We start from the raw sequence: 20,006 nt of genomic DNA, 5'->3' as shown, positions 1-20,006 counted from the left end.
AGGAGAGCTGAGAGGACCGAAAAACAAATGAACATGTTTGTTTGTTTGTTTGTTTTAAATCTCTCTGTTATTTTTAAATTTTTTTAAAATAATTTTTAAGAGTTGCCTCCTGTGTTCTGGGCATCCCCCTGCTCCCCCCACTCCTTCCCCCGCCTTCCTGCTATGCATGCTCCATTGGCACTCGCATTAATCCAGGCCCGAAAGCACCAAATTGATTCACTGTAAGGCAGGCACCCAGGGGCAGAAGATTCAAGGAACAAATGAATTATCACTCCAGGGCCTCGGTGTCAGCCCAGCAGCGATATGGGGAGCAGCACAGCCCCTCTGCTGCCCACCTACACCAAGACCTGCCGCGGCTGCCCCGCTGTCCGCGGGACATGCGTGAGCCAGCATGTGTGCTCCAAGAAATGCACTGCTTAGAGAGGGGTGTAACAGGGGGAAAGTGGAAAGGAAGGTCTGCAGTCATTATAAACGGACCTTTGCGGCAAGAACAACAGGGAAGAACAACAGGGAAAAAGAAAAGAAAAAAATAAAGCTTTCAGGGAGGTTGAGAAAATAATGCTTTGCAATTACAGCCCACAGCTGCGTGCTGCACGCAGGTGCAGCTATTACGGCGATGAACAGTACGCACTAAAGGTGCCATCCCTATGGGTAATGACAGTGGGGCTGAAAAGGTATTTTCTTTTGCAGTCCTGATGCTGGGAAGAAAAGCGAAACAAAGCAAAAAGTCAGCCACGCCGGGCTCAGCCTGTTTGGAGGCTCTGGAGCGATGGGTGAGCGGGTGGGTGCTGGCCGAGGAGCTCCTCCAGCATCAGGCTGGGTAAAGCCTCCCGAGGCACCAGGTAGGGTCTGCATCAAGGCCACGAGACTTTAGCCAGCAGGAAAACTGGCTGCTCCTTCTCTGTTGTGAACAGGAAGTCTGGGGAAGTGTTTTCCATTTCTTTTGTTTAAAACACCTGAACGTTTGTACCTGGGAGCAGTGGAAAGCTGGCAGTCTCTCCTCCAGTCTCTTTCCAGACTGCTCTTTCATCAGAAACAGGAAATATTGAAGATGCTTAGCAGAAAGATTAGAGGTGTCAATGGTGAAGAGTGGAAAAGGGATTACCCAGTGCAATCTGGCATCTCACCCCATGGTTAGCATTTTGTTATTATTATTATTTTTAATCTGTGGGCCTGTAAACATTTTTTCTACTGGCAGTGGAAATGCAAAAATTGCAATTGTAAACCTCCTGCCGTCAGCTTTGCCTTTTTCTCTCAGAGTTATTAGCACTTGTCAGCAGACCCATGAGCATCCGTGGGGTATAGCCCCATATAGCACCTCAGCAGGCCACAGGAACAGCATTCAGGGACACGAGGTTGTCCTCCCCCCCCCTCGCCTCTGCCAGCCCCGAGGTCTGTGCTGCTGCAGAGACAGCTAATTCAGGGCCAGCAGTGGGCACAAGGCTCGGGACCAGCCCTGCTGGGATCACCCGACCCTGCCCCGAACGTGGGGCAGGCTGCGTGCCCCCGTCCCCTGCCAGAAACCAGCTGGATGCAGGCGGAGGAAATGGATACCCCAGCACTGCCACAACTCCATCCTCTGGATTCCTGAACAGGTCCCAGCTCACCAAGGTAGGCAGAACCGAGGTCTTTTTATAGGCCTTGAAATTGAGGGAAGCATTAAAATTAATTTGAAACTTCACAGGAAGCTGGCATAATGGAAACAAAAGTGGATTGATGCACTGGCTGGCATACCCGCGCCCTGGGAAAGAGCTCAGGCAGCCGCTTCCAGAAAAGCTGGAGCCTGCTGGAGGAGAGCACAAAGCAGAAAACACTGCTGAAAGGAAGCTCGCAGACAGAGTGGCAATGTGGAAGAAATTATAATGATTAATACAGTGCCTGAAGTGTGCAGGGGACTGCGGAAGATTGAAAAAAGGTCCCGGATTTGATTTTCCATTGCTCTTCATCAGCAGCAGTCATTTTGTACCAGCGTAAAGTGGGAGAGCAATCTTACCAGCACAGAACAAGTGCATTTTACGTTGCTTTTCTCTCAATTTTCCTGCTGCATGGATCCCAGGGAAAGGAGCAATCAAGACCGCTTGTCCCTGACCATTGGGAATCAGGGTCTGTGCTAGGACATAGACCATAAACAACAGACAAAGGCATCAGGGGAGAGGGAAGGCACCGAGAGCAGCTGCCATGTCTGTCTTTGGTAGGATGGGAGAAGGCTCAGAATAAGAACAAACTGGGGGTGACATCCATTAACCAGCTGCAGGAAAAGCACAGAAGAAACTCATTTCTTCTCCTAATTTGATTGGAGATGAGAGTTTTACTATGATCAGTCAATCTCTTCTAATGTCAAAAGCAAACCCAAATAGAGCCTTAGATAACAAAGTTCTGAGGCTGCAGTTCAGATTCTGCCACCTTCCTATATCCCTCACAGTAGGTCACTAGCAATAAATAAATACAAATAGACAGACAAAACAGGTATAAAACACTACCAATCCCAAACATCAGCTGTTTGCAGTGGAGCCAGATTTCAGCTGACGAACAGCACACCATCAGGGGGCTGTGGGTTTGTCCCATGAGATGCCACCATGGTTCTGGTAACGGGGCTTCTCCAGAATAAAGAGGGCTATGACTTCAGCTCCTGCTTTGTGCTCTGAAAAGCTGTAGTGTGAATTAAGAGGCTACTCTCTTGGATTCACTGTGAGTGGGATAATGTTCTTGCCAGGTCTGACCGCAGAGCCGCAGTTCAGATGATCATCAAATCAAACTGGTGAAGGAGCTTTCATTAATATTGAATTAAGTAACTTTTAAAAGGGGTTAAAATGATGGGAAAGGGGGCTCATTAGGCATATAATTCCCTCAGTAAGTTTAAAACACATAGGTTTGCCAGTGATTTATTTGCTGCATGATGCTCAGCAGCTGAGGGTTGCATGTTGCACTTCACTGTACCACACAACTGCAGCCTGCAGTTTCACTACTTACAAAAAATAAATCAGAACTGGCCTATACAGGGATGACAAAATCTCTGGACATGTGGTGAAGGAAAAGACTGACTGAACCTGACCTCCTCCCACCGATGCCTGAGCATCCTGCACCGTTCTATTTTTAAAAGCTGGAACACAAGACCCCTTCTATAAGCTACATAAGCCACCAAACACAGGGTCCTGGTGCCTCTTGCTCTCCTGGTATGCTGTAACCACACAGCTTTTCCCTACATAACCTCAGTTACACAAAAGTGCTCCTCGATTCTGATTTACAGTCTGTACATCACCATGCGGCTAAGTTTCTCCCAGGGGTTGTGCCTCTGTGACAGAAGAAGTATGTTCTGTCTCTCTGAAATCTGGCTTTAAAAGGCTTCATAAAGACACTGAAATGTGTAGTAGCATATCTCAATGCGTGTTTGTGTTCTGTGATAATGTTTGGACGAGGCTTTTGACAGAAAGAATAAAGAAAGGGGCAACATATAAAGGAATAGGCTACTTCCACCTATACCCAAGAACAAACAAACAATGGCAGAACACAATTTTATAGATAGATCTTTTAGTTGATTGCTTTTAAAGTAGAAGAGGAACATTTTGTATCTGAATATCCAGAATATTCATCCAGCTCAGAAATATTTATCTCCTTACTTACATGCTCTTGCGGCAGTGTCTCTGAATTCCTTAGAGTCATTAAGGGATTTTGTCCTCAAGTCATTCCCATTAGGGGAATATTCAATTTAGAAATTTGCCTCCTGCTCAGAGTTCGCATGTGAAATTCACGGTTCAGATCTCTCCTCACCATGATTCAGGTCAGTGCCCTACCTGCTCAAGAGACAGACATTTAACAGTTACACAGTCTGCTAGGCTCTGCCTATACCACAGAGCCTGGAGCACTCCGCAGCCCTGGGATCCATGTGTCCTGGCTGCCTTCCTTACAGGCAGGGCTGGTCTCATCCCATGGGGAGGCACGCTGCTGGTCCCCCACAAGGACAGTGGGGGTCTTTGGCCACACAGCCTGCCCTAGGGCAGCTGAATGCTGCTGAAGAGCAGGGAACAAGCCCCCAGAATTACCTCTCAGGGCCTGAATACCTTTTGTAAGGTCCTGACCATCACTTCAGGGTAAGAGCTAGGAGCGACCTGAAAGGCAGGAGGGAAGGACATTTCTTGGCCTGTTCAGAAATGACGGAGCTTTTCACAGTGACAGTAGGAAACAAGTTATTTCTCCATTCTAGACTTTTGGTATTAAGAATTAGCTACTCACTTTCCAGAAAACAGGGAATTAGTCTTTCCAGACTATGTGTTCAGCAGAGAAGAAATGAATCTTCATGAGCTCGAGACATATTCCCTCTTCTTCTCTTAGCCCCTCACCCCCCGCCTCATATCTCTTCAATGCAGTTTTTCAAATAGTTTAATAATATTCACAGGGACATTAGATTAATTGGATTTTAATTCCAAATGACTGTGAAAGCAGAGAAGTGAGTCACCAGTCCATGCTAATGAGAAGATCTATTAAGGACCTTTCTCTGATAGACACATAGAGTAGGGTTATAAATATTTCATATTCAATTAATTGAATTTTGCCCCCTGTTATATGATGCTGCCCTGGAATGTTAATCAACTGGGACCAAAGAGAGAGAGAGGAAGAAAGAGAAGAAAAAAAATCTAAAAGAGAGACTTGAAACAACATCAGAGTCATTCCCATCCCCAAATCCTCCCAGTTCACACAGTGCCTGTACATCAGAGCAGAGGCTTTCATACAGACTGCATCTGGTTCCATACAGTGGATAAATTAATGTTAATTAATCAGACAGTCATTTTATGAAGAACTGTGCGCAAAAGGTTATTTGAGCCCTGCTGCAAATAGATTTATAGGTATAATTGCCATGTTGAATGACCCTCTGTACACAGGCTCATTAAACTGGCCATCAGTCAAGACATCTAATTGAAGCAGGCCAATAGCACGCCACTGGGACCATGTGGCTGTCTGCAAACAAAACCACTCCACACCAGGCAGCTGGGAAAGCCTCAGATAATGCCACTTGCTCTCCTGCAGGCAATTCCCAGCATCATCCTCCGTGCCCACCTAACCTCCAGGCAGGAAGGGGAGAGGGGAGCAGGGCACTCCCTTTCCCATCGTGGCTTCACATCATCGTGAAAAAATGTGTCAGGGGAAAAGCTCCCTGCTCGACGTCCCTTGTCACAATCTCTCTGCACTTCCAATTCCCACCTCCACTGTTACTTCCGCTGTCTGCTGCCCAAAGCCATCTGCCTTTCTGCTCCCCATTGTCCTCACTGAGGACTGACCCTCATTCCACACACCCGAGGGCTTGGCACCGCACAGCAAGGATGCGGGCAGCTGTGAGCTACTTGCTGCATTTAAATAAACTCACAGGGGTCATTTTACGAAGAAAGAGCAGGTAGAGGCAGTCTTGGAGGAGTGGGATTGACCCAAACCTTGGGAGGGCAGGGGGGAAGCATCGAGGTGACTTGATGGTGACTTGAGGTGACATCGAGGTGACCGCAGTACAGAGGTGCACATGGCAGGAGCACAGAGACACAGGTGCTCCAGATTCACGGTGGATCCATCTCCTCGCCTTGTGTCTGCTTCCTTGTGCCAATGGGCACTCAGCCCCAAGACAGCTTAGTGTTTCTGTGACCCAGTCTATAAAAAAATCATCTCTAAGCAAAAACTGCGCCACCTGCTGTGCATTGGGAGGTGTCATTTAAGAGTAACAGAATGAAAAAACGCTTCAGAGCCACAGAAAGGTAAACCAATTAGCACGCTTAAAAGTATTCATGTTATTCACCAGATCTTTTAAGTTTGCCTTAAATTGTCTATCTCCCTGATGAAATATAAAACAGCCATCTTTCTGAAACAAAAAAAAAAAAAGAAAGAAAACAAACAAACAAAGCATGCTGATACTGAAGCCATCAAGGCAAGAATAAATAGGCACCATTATGAACAAAGAGAAATCCACATGTCAAAGCCATAACAACATCACCAACTTAAAACATTTCTGAAGAAGAGGGGCACCAGCTTCCACCACTGGACAAGGCAAGGGATGCTCAGCATGGCAGGGTGCTGGCAGCATTTCCCTTCACCCTGTCCCACGGTGGCTGGTTTAGCTTCAGTGTACCCCCCAGGCTCTTTTCCCAGTACTGCAGGGCACCATGGTCTCGTGCTGCATTCAACAACGATCCAAAAATGCTCCCAGACCTGCTGCCACCATTCATGCCAGGCCCTCCCAGGCAAGCTGCAGTGCTCCTAATCCAGATGTGCAGGGAAGCACGCTACAGCAGAAAAGCCTCCAGGCAAGCCTTGGGTCTCATTTGAGGAGCTGCTCTGTGAATGGATAGTAAATGAGGTCTTCAGGGCAGCCTCAGGGAACTTCTCAGCACTGGTTCTCCCCCATCCAGTGGTTCCTTTCCACAGGCAATAATTAAATCAGGTGAAAGAGAGTGTAACCCAATTTTTTAAGGCATATAAATACCATTTTTTGCTACCAGTAGGGCAGCGTTTCCTCCTGTAGTATTATTTTTATTCCCTTCCAACTAGGTCTTTTCTTTCTGGGTCCAAAGCAGAGCCTATTCGTTATGGCACAGCTGAAAACCAGCATCTCCCCGCAGCCAGCCTGGCTGTCTGTGTTGCTGCAAAACCACCCAGCCGGCGCGCTTCCATCTGCACTTAAAGCCTGCTCACCCACAGAGGGCACTAGCTGTAAACGCAACCGAGCAAATGCATTTCCACTTCGTGTCACACCAGCACTCCGTCGGCAGGCTGCGGCTTCCACCCAAGAACAGATCCAGATGCTTCGTGCACATCATTACTGCCGTCTCTGGGAAGAAAGGGAGCAGCAGGCTGGCTATGTGCGAAAGACTAGATCTAGATCTAGTTTGCTAAGCCCGCTTTTACATATACAGAGAGGTATGTGCGGGTTCACAGATCCTACCAATACCCCTACCAATGGGGTAAAAATCTATGGCCTTCTTACCCACCCACCTCATTTTAGGCAATGCAAAAATCCCAGCTATGTGCTACGTATGCATTCAGAACAGCCAGGAAGGGAGGAAAAATATCTGCCTACCTCGTATCCCACGTTGGTACTGCCTCCTTTGCTTGGCATGCTCCAAGGGAACATGCAGGAATGTACTCAGGGTATGGGACAGCTTACAGGACAGTAACGGAAAGTGCTTTGTGCTCCTAGCCCACCAAGGAAATTGCTGAGATTTTGCTTCTTTAAATACTGGCCCCAGAGCTAAGCTGAAAAGTTTTACTCTTCATTCAGGCCTCTCACCCAAGTGGACCTTAATTTCTAGTTCAGTTTTAATACTGCCAAATATGTTGAAAAATAACAGCTGGATTTTGTCTTCAGTCCAAAGAGTGTGGAGGTTGTCTAATTTTTATATTCCTGTATCTAAAACAGAAACTTTGTTAAAAGAAATGTAATACAATCTGCATTTTTCATTTCTGTCTGATGGTCCTATATTTCTCTCTTATAAAACATCAGGATTGTTTTTGTCTTTCTATGATCACAGCTCCCCAGCTTTTTTTCAGCACCAGAATCCCAGAGCGTGATTAGAAACTAACATCATATTGGTAATCACAATCCTGTCTTCCAGTTGGTGAAGCACACTTTCCAAGTATTCGTAGTATTCCAGGTAGAGACCAGTAATGCCAGGCCAGTACATGGGATCCCAACAACACGCATCCATAACCTGAATTTCTACTTTGGCTCTTAGAATAAGTTACTGTTAGCAAATGAGGAGTCTCCTCTAGTGTCTGTTTACAGTCTTTCTATAAGGCAGAAGCTTCTTCCTCTGAGAGATGACAAGGACAGAGAGACTCAGTGCAATGGATTTAGAAAGATAGTTCCAAGGCTAATAGCCTTTTTTTTTTTTTTTCCCCAAAGGAATATTTTACAGTAATTTAAATCCAGTGTTACTTTTGCAAGACAGACTTGTCTACGTAGGCTGACTAGTCTACAGAAACAAAGTACAGCAAAGATTTTAGATTTCTTTCAGCTTTAAGATTAGCCCAACTAGCAAGTTTCCTTGAGATGTAATGTTTAAAAAAAAAAAAAAAAAAAAAAATTTAATTCATTTAGCATATCACATAAAACCCACGCTAACAGTTTTCCTTGAAGCCCAGGGCTCCTGTTTTCAGATAGTTGCAGACTGAGAATGCAACCCTGTGGGAGAATAAGAGTTTGTACCCTAACCCTGACTTCATCACCTTGTAGAAGCTGAAACCTGAAATGGAAGTAGATGGCACTAGAGTTAGCTATTTCAGCTCACATGAAACCCTGCAGAAGATGCCCCACTGGCAATGCCTGGCCTCCTCTATGCATTCAGTTCAGGAGAGGCTGCAGACCAGGGCACAAGCACTGTACATACAGATCACAGGGCAGAGCACCAGATAAAAACCAGCAACCCCTTAAAGTGCATTTATTTTCCAGTGCAGGTGCTAAAAAGCTGACCTGCTGGAAATGTTTGCCTTCTGCAGACTTGCTGAAGACTGGAGTACATGAATATGCCTGCATCCGAGGGAGTTTTGCCAATGCTTTAAAATCTCTTTTCTCACCCAAGGAGCAGCCAAGGTTTGATCTAGCCCAGTGGGATGGGAACAGCGCCAGTGGGCAACACAGCTCTCACAGCCACTCTCCAAATGAATTGTTAGGTGCCTAAGATGTGACTCAGGTACCTCAAGGAGAAAAAAACACAGAGGGACAAATGAAGACAGGCCAAGTTAGGGAAAGATCCTTCTTCTGCAGACATACATGGGTGCTTTCTTGTCTCTGTTTCAACAGGAGCATGATCTAAAGCACATCTATCCTGTAAAATCTAGCAGACATAAACAGCTCCCTTTCCATGAGGCGCAGATTCATTCACCCATTTTCACATTTGACTTTCATTAATAATGCCAGGCAGTGACGCTGAGCAGTTTGTTTATTCAGATCAAGCTTTTAATCCCATCTTGCCTTCAGAATAAATTACCAAATAAACTCTTCCATGAGCAATACTCTAAATCATGAGGTGGTCACAGGACCAAATCTTCCCACCACAGAAAATAAAATCAAACATTTTTAAAACTTGTTTTGGTTTAGCTGATTTGTTTCCTCCCAAAACATTAGGATTCTGCAAAATTTTAATATGACATGAAAATCAGAGTGCAGTAAACAGCAGATTCTTTGCTCAATCACACACCAATTACAGAATCAAAAAATACCAATACTTTAACAAGAGAATTGCTGCTACAAAATCCTGAGAAAAACATTCCTGGAGAGGGATGAGTGTTTTTTTGTTTTTAATTATTTAGTTGTGTTGATGTGTCCCATTAGTCTGTTTTCCTCTTGTAAGTGGATTAAAACTTTTTTTTTTTTTTTTTTAATGACACAGCACTTTGCAGCAAGTTATCTCAAAGCACTACAAATCCTTAGAAATTAAACCTCACAATATCCCTGTAAGCTAGGGACTTTACAAGCAGAGAAACTTGCACTGAAAGGCTAAATCATTTGTCAAGACTGCACAAGGACTCAGTTTTGACTCTTGTGTTCATAGCCCATCACAATCTTTATTTTGTACAGATTTGTTAGGACTATGATAATTACTGTTCAGGTTTCATTTTAGTGTTATCCTGCTGGAAAGTAACCCCTTCACAAGACAGGATGCTTTGGAGTAACAAAAAGTCTGATCCATTACAAACCTTTTTCAGATTTAACTCATAACCATGATCTTTAACACTCCAGATCTGCATTGCTTCTCAGACATTTTCATACTGAGATGGAAGTGCTGCATCACTCTAAAACTACAAAGTAAGGCTGATGTAGCAATGAGCACTGTGTCATTACGGAAGCACAACTCTACAGACCACAGGGTGCACGTCCCTTCTTTTACTAGTTTTTTCTTCCCTCCTTTCGTTTTGCTTTTACTTGGCTTTAGATTTGGCCTGGACCATTGACAGTGTTCCCAGATACCTATTCCCAAGGGACTTGTCTTGTCCTCATACCAGCAGATGCAACTCCGAGGAATGTGGAATACCTTTGCTGCCAAGCTCAGGCTGCAGTCCCTGCTCTGGGGTTTGCTGGGGAAAACCCTGCACAGAAAGCAGGCAGCATGGCAGGCAGCACCAGCATGTTGAGCAACCTCTTTTCTATGGTTTTCTACTCATACCATCTCTCTCCTCAGCCAAGGTACAAAAAACCCTCCTGCCAGCCACCCACAGCACCAAACTATCAAGCAGCTGATCTAGCTCTTTGCTAGCTGCTTCCTGTCCCTTTAATCACCAGATTCTTTGATTAATAATTGTATATTTCCGTAAAAGGGCAAAAATGCCTTTCCGTGTGAAAAAGTTTAAATATATAAAAACACTTCATAAAAATATTTATTAAAAAAATCAAAATGCCCCATGAGCCTGTAAACATAGCCTGTAAATCTCTGTTAACTGGAGTCATTTGAAATGCAGTCTTTCAGGCTCTTAACTGCCCTATCCAATAAGATTTTAAGATAACCGATAGAAATGCCACTTGTCTTGTACTTTTACTCCCATTGCTCCCTTTTTTCTTCTTTGTTTCCAATGTGACAGTTTGTTTCCCAGTGTCGGCAATTTTGGAGATATCATTTGTCTTTACTTTTAACAGAGTTCTGTATGGCCTCATTCTGAGGCTTTCTTACGGACCGGGCTTGAGGTCTGATTGGTAACACGAGCAACACCAGGATGCTTAGAATGTGCATGTGAAAATACATGGACCTGGGAAAAAGCAGAAAGAGAATATTACATTTTTATTGGTAGTAAGATGAATTGTACAGCCTCAATAAGCCCATGAGGAATTTAGTGCTAAGGGATGAATGCAGAAAGTAAGAACATGACCTAGTAAGGACCAAAATAAACCCTTGATTCTCACGCAGCCTATGCGTCAATGAAAATGTTGCCATGGATGTTAATGAGGCAAAGAATCAATCAGCAAACACTAGAACCCAAAGTCTGACAGCTCGGATAAACTCACATAATTTAACTCTAGACTTAATTCAGTTCGTCTCTCTTTTAACGTTGGGGTATACAAGGCTGCATTCTGAAGAAAAATTCTTCAAGCTTAGGACATAAAATTGTATCCATTAAAAACATAAAATAATAAGCAACTGAATGAGAAAGAAAAAATAATTTCAAATGCTGAAATCTGAAATAAACCAAAAGTTCACCTCTTATCTGAGGAAGGTTAGATAATGGCAACTACAGAAGGATCTTGTTTTTGAAGGCAACTACTCAGAGATACTTTAATTTGATATCATATTAGACATTAAATATTTTTATTTCAAATAATTTAGTATATACAGGATTGAACAGAAACCAAAAATACTTAAACTAGCCACATAAGGCAGCTTGGAGACGAGCCAGTTTGGGAGCAGTAAGGTCCAGCTCTTAACCATGGAAATGCACTTTTGTATGGTCTCATTTATGCTTTTTACCATAGCTCTTAATTTCTTTGCAAGGTGCTTACTACTGCTGTTAGGTGTGTGTGGTGCTCCAAAAGTTCATGGCCTGGTCCAGAGGCCTACAATTTCCTTGCTTAACATTCTCTACATTTAGGTGTTAATTAAGTTCAAATTCACTAGGGCAAAAAAATACTAAGGTGATGATCCAGCTTTGGGCAAGGGTGGAAAATCATTTTCTCTGCTCAGAATTTGGGTAAAAGTAACATTTCTCCCTTCTTAGCATAGTAATACCAAGTTCTTTACACATATTTGTTTCTTTTGTTTTAAAGTTAGCAATGTAATCTCAGGTTTATATTTACGACATGGAATGGCCTCTTGCAGCACAAAGGGAACAAATTTACACACATGGCAAATTTATAAATGAGTTTAGTATTTTAGTCTTTTCTCTCTCTTTTTGTTCTGATTGCTCTTTACTACATTTGCCTTGAAAGAAGAAAAAATAGATACTAATGTGGTAACTGGAAAAGCATTTTACTAGAACTAGGAAAGATTTTGAGTTGTTTCTATATGGTAAGTTTTCTGTGTTTTAAGAAAAATGAAAGAAAACATCAAAAATCAAAACCTTTCAAACAGACTTACTGACAGCAGCTGTCTTGACTACTAGATTTATGCTTTTATTTTAGAGGAATGAATCATCTTTCTCCTTAACCAAAACCTGTTATTCTGACAGTTCACTGTAGAATCAAAGAAAAGTAAAGCCATATAGAATAGTCTCCCTTTTAAAATTATTTCTGAATTTCTCTATTTCAAGTTATGTTTACTAGAGTATATTCAATATACTCTGCAAATCCAGTGCTTATTTGCACTTATTTTTGAGGATCCTATGGAAGTATTCACACACAAAAAGAAAAACAAAATGATTTCAAGAAGTAATAACCTGTCAGGTACCCTCCTATCTCCTGCTGATCAGTCACCTCTCCTGCTCTGTGCAGTCAGCAGCTGGAAATCTGTTCTTGTCTCATCGAGTCCTTCCTGCTGTCAACTCACACTGTTCTTAACGTCTCCAGCTTTGACCAGTGTTAAACGCTGAGACTTGACTGCTTTGAAAAGGGAAGCTGAGTATGTGAAAAGTCAGATTAAATAACACAAAAAGACTGAGAAGCAAGAGAGAAGGGCTCTACCTTGGCACTACTAGCTAATTAAGTTACAGGAGTACAGAAATCGCTCCTTACGTTATCAAATATCCTGTTTGAATTCCTTTCAGACCTGATGAAATGCCAATTGCCTTTCAGCATGCCTTGCATTATTTAACAAAGCCACACTGGTCTGAGGTGCCATAGTCAGGAGGAGAGAACTTACTTGTAAAACTTAACTGTGGGCTCAACAGCCAGCATCACAAAGGGTGCAACTGTATAGCAAACTGCTAGTTGAGTGACAACCCAGGTAGCAACGTCATAGGCTATCTTGAGAGGCACCGATGAGAGGAAGTAATGTCTGCAATTGCTTCTTATCTGCGTGTCAAGGAAAAGTAAACAGAAAATTACATAAATTAATTTCTTAGGCAAAGTCACGCAAGCGTACTGCAGCATATGTATTGCAATTATCAGCGTTATCACCAAAAAGTTTACGCACCCTTTTGAAAGCACTGCGAGTAGGAGGGCAGGCAGAAGTGCATTAACTGTCGTATCTAAGATCCCACAGTTAATCAGTGGTAAACAGAGAAGTGTCCCAGTTTCCTCTGCCATAATCAGCAGAGCAGACTCCCATGCAGCAATCTTGGACAATATCCTTGAGGAGGGAAGTTGTTATGATCTGATCTTCCTCCCTCACATTTTTTTTTTATTATTATTATTATTTATAACTGCTTTTCAACTATGAAGCAAAGTTACTTTATATGAACAAGTATGTGTTTATATCTGGTCAGTTCTCTACAGATTTGGGTTTAACTTCACATCTGTGAAATGGATCCTCATAAATGAGAGGCAAAGCACAAGTTAAAACAGCATACTCAGCAACATGCTATAGCCATAGGGGCTAATACTGACCATTAGCTTAATTCACCTTTCAAATAGACCTGGTTATTAATCTATATTCAAAACCTGAAAGAAAACAGAGAGGCTTCCCAGCCCTGCCCAACTGGCTGGTTCAGCCTGAAGGATAAATTGCACCAGTGATAAATGCAACCTCAGTGAGACATGAAAGCTGTTCTGCCTTTGGTGGCTCTAACCAAGACCAGGCCCATAAACACAGAGCCCAGTTCACCCCATCAATTGCATCCACATGACAGCATCCCAGCTAGGGCTAACAGTCAGCCCATAACAGTTACTTGTGAAAGACTGGACCCAGAGCTAATTACAAGTCAGCATCCATGCAACATGAACTAGCAGAAGTCTGGTCTCAAGCTTAACCCTGAATGCCATGCTAATTTGACTGCACAGACATAGCCAGTAGTACTACCAAATTCCTACGTGACTATACACTCACAAGCAATGTTTTCTCTGACAGCCAGGGGCAGTATTGCAGCACGCAGAGAAGTAGTGCTGCCTTTAACTGTTGGGGGTTCTTTGTAATTAGCATTAATGTAGAACAAAATTTCAGTGAACATTAGCCCCGCAAAGGCATGAAAGAGAGCTCGCAGCAGGGACAAGCTGCTTGACTGTGCCATGGTGGTCCCTGCAGCTGATAGCTGGATAACGTCTAGAAGGGGCCTTGGAAGAGAACAATGAAAGGTACATACTGCTCTGGCTGCGAGTGTGATAAGGATTCCAGTGAGAAATGTAAAATAATATCCAGGATAGATACCATGCCACAGGGCCGACAGGATAAATGTTAAGGCTGTAGGGTACCAAGGAGCTCTGTCATAGCAAACACTGTGAAGAGGAAAACAAAACAAGAGGCTGAATACAGCAGAACAATGGAAACTGCAAATCCTTCCCAGTTTTTAACATCTTATTCTGTGTTCTTACAGGTATCATCTTGCCTCTGTTACAGTCCAGGACATAAAGTGCTCTCCCTTTGATAACATGGAAGGTTAGACGGAAAGAGTTAGCAAGCTTTTATGCACTGAGTATCCAAGGAGTGCCTGTACAAATATTCCTACTGCTCTCAGCAATCAAATAGAATGGCAGAGAGCAGGGAAGATTTCGCATTCAAGTTTATACTTCTAATCTGGAATTGCACACTACTCTTAAAACCCTGATGGTAAATCAAGAGCAAATAGAAGGACAAACAGACACCACCACAACCCTCGCTGGTGAACAGAAGTATTTTTAGGCACTGTTATCTGAGAGATGCTGGGAACAACAGGGAGTGCCTTTAGCTATTGCAAAGCAGGGTATTCCTGATAATTTTTGCAGCCCAAAATCTTACTCCAAAGATGGAAATGAATGATACCAGTTCAAGAATACATTATCAGGTCTATTTGGCTACCTGAGTTTTAACAGAGACACTGTGTTCCAAAGAAAATAGTAAAGATAATGCATTTCTTACCAGGAGCATCATTTGAATTATGAAAAATATGAGATAATAAGATAACATTTAACAACAAAAATAGCCACAATAACCATGATATATTTGTGACTACACTGCAGACACTGTGTTAACTGACTGTACACTGAGCTTTAATTGTGCCAAAAATTGTAACAAGTAACAGGAGACAGTTCCATGTAAAAAAAACTGAACTTAAGCTAATATTTACATAAGCCTTATCAGACAGAGATTAAAATCGGATCATCTCAGTGCTATAATAAGTCTCTTCTCCATATCCTAAACAAGGACTCTGTAGAAAGCTTCTTGTGATAATGCCAAACTGGACTACACCAAAGCTCTGAAGATTCGGACTTCTCCCCAGTTCTAACTGAAATGGATCCCAGTGGCACAATGAGGCTTGCCTCCAGTCATAATACGCATGGGAAACATAATATAGCACAGTAAAACTTTACAGCAAAAACAATGGAGGTAGACACCAACCTAAAAAATGCCATCAAAATGCTATTACTTTTCGTTTTGGAAGATCTGAACAGTTCATTTCTGGCTTTGTTGCTTATATATAAAACGTGGACATTTTAACATTTGCAACAACAAAACTTTAGAGCATCAAAAACCCACTGTGTTCCACCAACCATTAGAGAGAGGGAACAAAGAACAAAAGACTATACATTGATAAGACTCACCATCAGCATTTTTTCAGGCCATCTAAAGTTTTTGGGTCTCACAAGAGAATTGCTGTTTCATCCCACTTACCGTTTTAGCCAGGCAGCTGTCTGAATGTTCCAGTTTTCAATGTACATTTTAAAACTTGTTGCGGTCTAAGAAAGAAGTTCACATAAAATGTTAGCACTGAAACCTGCAAAACAATACTTGCCTTTTAAGTTAGAGAAGCGATAAAACACGGGAAATTCTAGTAGCTAACTATTGTGAAGATTGTGCCACAGTCCATCATTACACTAACATATTTTGGAAAGGACATTAACTAGGTTGATTGCTCACTGCCAGCACTCGGCACTTGCTTTGTTTTGTAAAGTTAAACACAATGTTTGGTTATTTTTCAAATTACGGGAAATCTGAAGAGCTTTCTTGTTTTAAACGTTTGGCCTTCCCACAGTTCATAAACAGCTTCATTTCTGGACGAGAAATCTTGCCACCCGTTACACAGTCTGGAATTCCCTCGAGTGCTATTAAAACAAAGTGTTATAAAAACTAAAAGATATGCATTATTATTTGGAGAAGGAAGGAGGAAAATTGCAAAAACATGGACAAAAATAAATTCAGGACTAAATTTAGAAGCTAACTTTCAGCTCACTGTCCAGCTTGAGAAACTAGAGTGGACTCCAGGGCCCTGGGGAAACTACCTGTACCTCCTCACAGCATCAGTTCCCCCGGCTTGAGGGGACTGCTTGATCCTGTCCAGCATCAGTTCCCCTAATCCTGGTCAACTCCATCTCTGGCAGTTCCCTGTTCCCACTCCCCCTTGCTCCTTGCTTGCTGACAGAAACTTCCCAGGGTGTTCTCATCAAGCAGGAATAAATAACTGGTCTCCACTGATTCAGTGAAACCACATTATTTTGTGCTATCAGCTGAAGGCATTGGCACACCAACCAGAAGGAATAAAGACAACAGTTTCCAGGGGGAATATTCAGATACTTTTGCCTTTTCACACAGAATCCTGACAATTGACACTGCATCCTCTGTTTAAAAAGTTAAAAACGATTAGCAATTCCCAATGCAGCACTGCCACATTTTAATTGCATTACTGCATGACTGCACCAAAAGAAGCCAAGAAAAATGTAATTTCTCTTCCAACTAATATGGTCACTCTCTTTTGGCCTCCTTTAAGTTCCAGTTACATACCAAGAGAGAAAGTGGTCACTGACTGTCAGAATATGCATGCTGCCAAGGTTTTCTTCAAGCCCTCCCCCACACATTCAGCGACCCATCTCCTTTTTCATGTCCTCCCAACTCCCGCCATGCACTTATCTTCATCCAACCCCTACAGTCCAGGTTAGATTGTAGCCACACTTAGCACTCACGTTCCCAACCCTCAGCAATTTTACACATGAAAGTGGCAATCCTGCTCAAAATGCACTGCACAATCACACTTTAACTTATCTCCCAGAATTGTTGTTGGTGCATACAGGAACAGTTCAAAGCTTACATGAAGCTGTACCCTCTGTAGCCTCTCTTCTCATCACACACATGACCAAATCAAAGGAGGCCTGGTGTTTTTGTTTTGTTTTGTTTTGTTGTTTTTGTGTGTGTGTGTGTGTGTGTTTTTTTCCCTGCTGACTCAGATGCTCTTTCAGATAATACTGGGAAATTGGGAAAGCCATGGTCCATCATTCCTCCTGGCAGGACTTCTGAGGCCGGTATGACCCTTCTGCTTTATGCTCCTGGAAATAATTTCTCCACCCCGATCTCTGTGGCTCATCTGAAGGACAAAAATTCTGCGGAGCCCACAGTTCAGCAAGTAGAGGAGAGCAAAGGCTCCTGTTTCCTGTGTTTGGCTTTACTGAAGAGCACTACCTACACTTTACTATCCTCATTCAAGCAGGAATTGCCCTAGCCCATCTAGGAAGGAATTGTTTCCTGCCCTGAAACTGAATTAGGTATTTATTCAAGATGGTACCTTGCATGCTATTGCTATCAAAGACTATAAAGCATTTTTGGGATGTGTATTCTGTACTACTCAGGGAGAGATGTATAATGAGGATTAGGGTAAAAAACAGAGAAAGGATGTTGAGGAAGTGAGAACGTATATACTTCCAGCTTTGGCATCTTTCAACATTTTTCAACTAATAATTACAGGGGCCGATTCATTTTTGAGAAGAGCTATTGAAGCACACTTGCTTAATCACAGGTCTTTCAGCAATAAAGCAGTTAACTTGTTGTTTTCATCTGCTTTTCATTTTAAAAGCATAACTACAGAATTACAGGGGGAAGTTCCTCCTATTTCTAAAGGAAAGAAGCCTTTAGAAAGCAGTTTTGGACATGTAAACATTTTTACATCCCCCTTGCATTCAGAGAATATTCTTCAGAGCAAACAAATAACTATACTGGCCATCTCTTGCATCAAAAAACAAACAATCAAACAAACAAAAAACTAACATAGTTTACAAAAGACTAATGGATGTTAAAAGCATGCTGCAGTCACAAGAAATATGTATTACAAAGGTTTGAGAAATCATGTAGTTTGCTGAACGGGGCTCCAGATCAGCCACCCCGTAAGCTCTACATGGCCCTGCCAATCCTGTTCAGGTTACTCGGTTTGGACCTGTTACCTCTTGCACCCCATCTTGTTTCCATTTACAAGAGGCACTCCAGCCATACGCAGAGACCCAAACTCTTTCCCGTGTTTGTGCAATGCCTATCGATGTGATGGCCTCCTTCACTACCACCACATATTTCAGCTGGGTTATGAGAGGGGAACGCTGCAAGAAGCAGATAGATGTAATACACCACAGATGGTGAAGAATCATAGCTGCGAGCGATTTATTGACCCACTGAACTCAGCCACAATCTACAGTAATTGACTGCTCATTTATTAAACATCTGATTAATCATTTATTAGCCCTCTATAAACTATTTACAAATGCAACCTGAATACAGAGCATGACAAAGGCTGTGTGACAGATGATATTTATCTGCCAATCGATAAAATACAAAACCTCTCAAATTAAAGAGAGGCAGCCTGGTGGCATGGACTTACTTTCCTTCTAGCAAACAATCTCCCCGTTATCACAGCAATTTCTCTGTGCCTGTTATGCTAATGTGGCCACTCCTTTAGCTTACCTCAATGTTCCAGATATTTAAATTGGACAACAGGTCCCAGCGGAAAGCACCTCTCTCATCAACGCCACTGAATCCATAACCAGCTGCATTGTTCACTGCATCTGCTGCAATATCAAAGCAAAATGGGTCAAATCAGACTGCTGGAACAGCCATGTTCTCTTACAAGTCTGTATGTCACTAAATACACATTCAGGTCATCTTTATAGTAATTAACAACTTCTCTCTCAAAAAGAATCTTCCTCCTAGTAAAGGGGCATTGCTATCTCACAACACAGGAGAATCACTTCCTGGAGGAAAGATGAGCTACTCCTTTGACAGAAGAAATAATAAAATAAAATAAAATAAAATAAAATAAAATAAAATAAAAATAATAATGAATAGAAATCATTTTTCCTATTATTCTCCCCTTATCTATCTTACACTGGAGATGGATGTAAAAGAGTTGCCATATTTATTAATATGTAATTACTATTTTCCTCAGAAAGATATCTGGATTTCCCAGCACTTCTCAGAATTCAGAAAAGCTGTAATGTCTCCAAGACATGATCACCATTTTGACTAAGAGTTACACCATGGTTGTTTTAATCGGGACTTTTATTCATACTTTGGTAGACAAAGCCTTTATCTTAAGCCCATTGTTCAGTGCCTCACTAAAGTACCCGACCATCTCTACAAATCAAATATTGAGCAACTTCAATTACAGACTTAACTACTACATGTGCAAATAAAAGCCTGGGCAACAGTAGGCATTTGACATGCTGTGCTCCCACTTGCTGTTGCAATGAAGCAGAGCAAAACTCCACAGGCTGAATGAATTTCTTGCTCTTCCTCAGGGTACTTGGGTAACTATTTACCCTCTTAGCCTTGCTTGGGAGCCATCTGGTCACCATGTCTTAAATAATGCTTTTAATGTGCCCCTGCCAGAAATCCTCTCTTTGTGTACCAAGAAAACAGGAGGGGCTCATTATTTCTAGATGCAGCCACCACTGAGGAGATGGGAAGAAAAAGGAAAGCCAAAATACAGGTAGGTAAGGCTTATCCTTCTAGATCAATTACAAAATACAAATCTGGAATAAGCCAAGCTCTAAAAAGGTCAGAATTTATTTCCGGAGATTGAAAAGTGATTTGCTTTGTAAGTGCCACAAGTTTAGGCACAACTTCGTGGAGAAACCCCAAGGCACAACACCACAGAGAGAACCTAATTAGCAACAACAATGGTAATAAACAAACAAATTAATACGCAATCTTCTCTAATCTGAAACTTCCCATTTACTTTCCACTTTACTAAATGAGCTAGATTTTACTGATGGGAAGGTCTCC

The 20,006-nt window shown here is 42.3% G+C and overlaps 1 protein-coding gene across 2 annotated transcripts in view; it reads right to left on the bottom strand.

The window, feature by feature from the left end:
- Nucleotides 1-8,897: 8,897 nt before the first annotated feature.
- Nucleotides 8,898-20,006, bottom strand: part of MBOAT1 (membrane bound O-acyltransferase domain containing 1) — a 56,402-nt gene continuing 45,293 nt past the window's right edge. For both annotated transcript variants that reach the window (XM_035318554.1, XM_035318555.1), the window contains 5 exons: nucleotides 18,687-18,790; nucleotides 15,642-15,706; nucleotides 14,137-14,269; nucleotides 12,759-12,910; nucleotides 8,898-10,716 (listed from right to left, as the gene is read on the bottom strand). In XM_035318554.1, the coding sequence (XP_035174445.1) occupies nucleotides 10,584-10,716; nucleotides 12,759-12,910; nucleotides 14,137-14,269; nucleotides 15,642-15,706; nucleotides 18,687-18,790 (587 nt within the window). In that variant the 3' untranslated portion in view covers nucleotides 8,898-10,583. The remainder of the gene's footprint in view (nucleotides 10,717-12,758; nucleotides 12,911-14,136; nucleotides 14,270-15,641; nucleotides 15,707-18,686; nucleotides 18,791-20,006) is intronic.

Source organism: Oxyura jamaicensis, chromosome 2 (assembly GCF_011077185.1).
Source record: "Oxyura jamaicensis isolate SHBP4307 breed ruddy duck chromosome 2, BPBGC_Ojam_1.0, whole genome shotgun sequence".
NCBI lineage: Eukaryota > Metazoa > Chordata > Aves > Anseriformes > Anatidae > Oxyura > Oxyura jamaicensis.
Note: the sequence above shows the minus strand (reverse complement) of the source record. Positions and strands in the feature narration are given on the sequence as shown.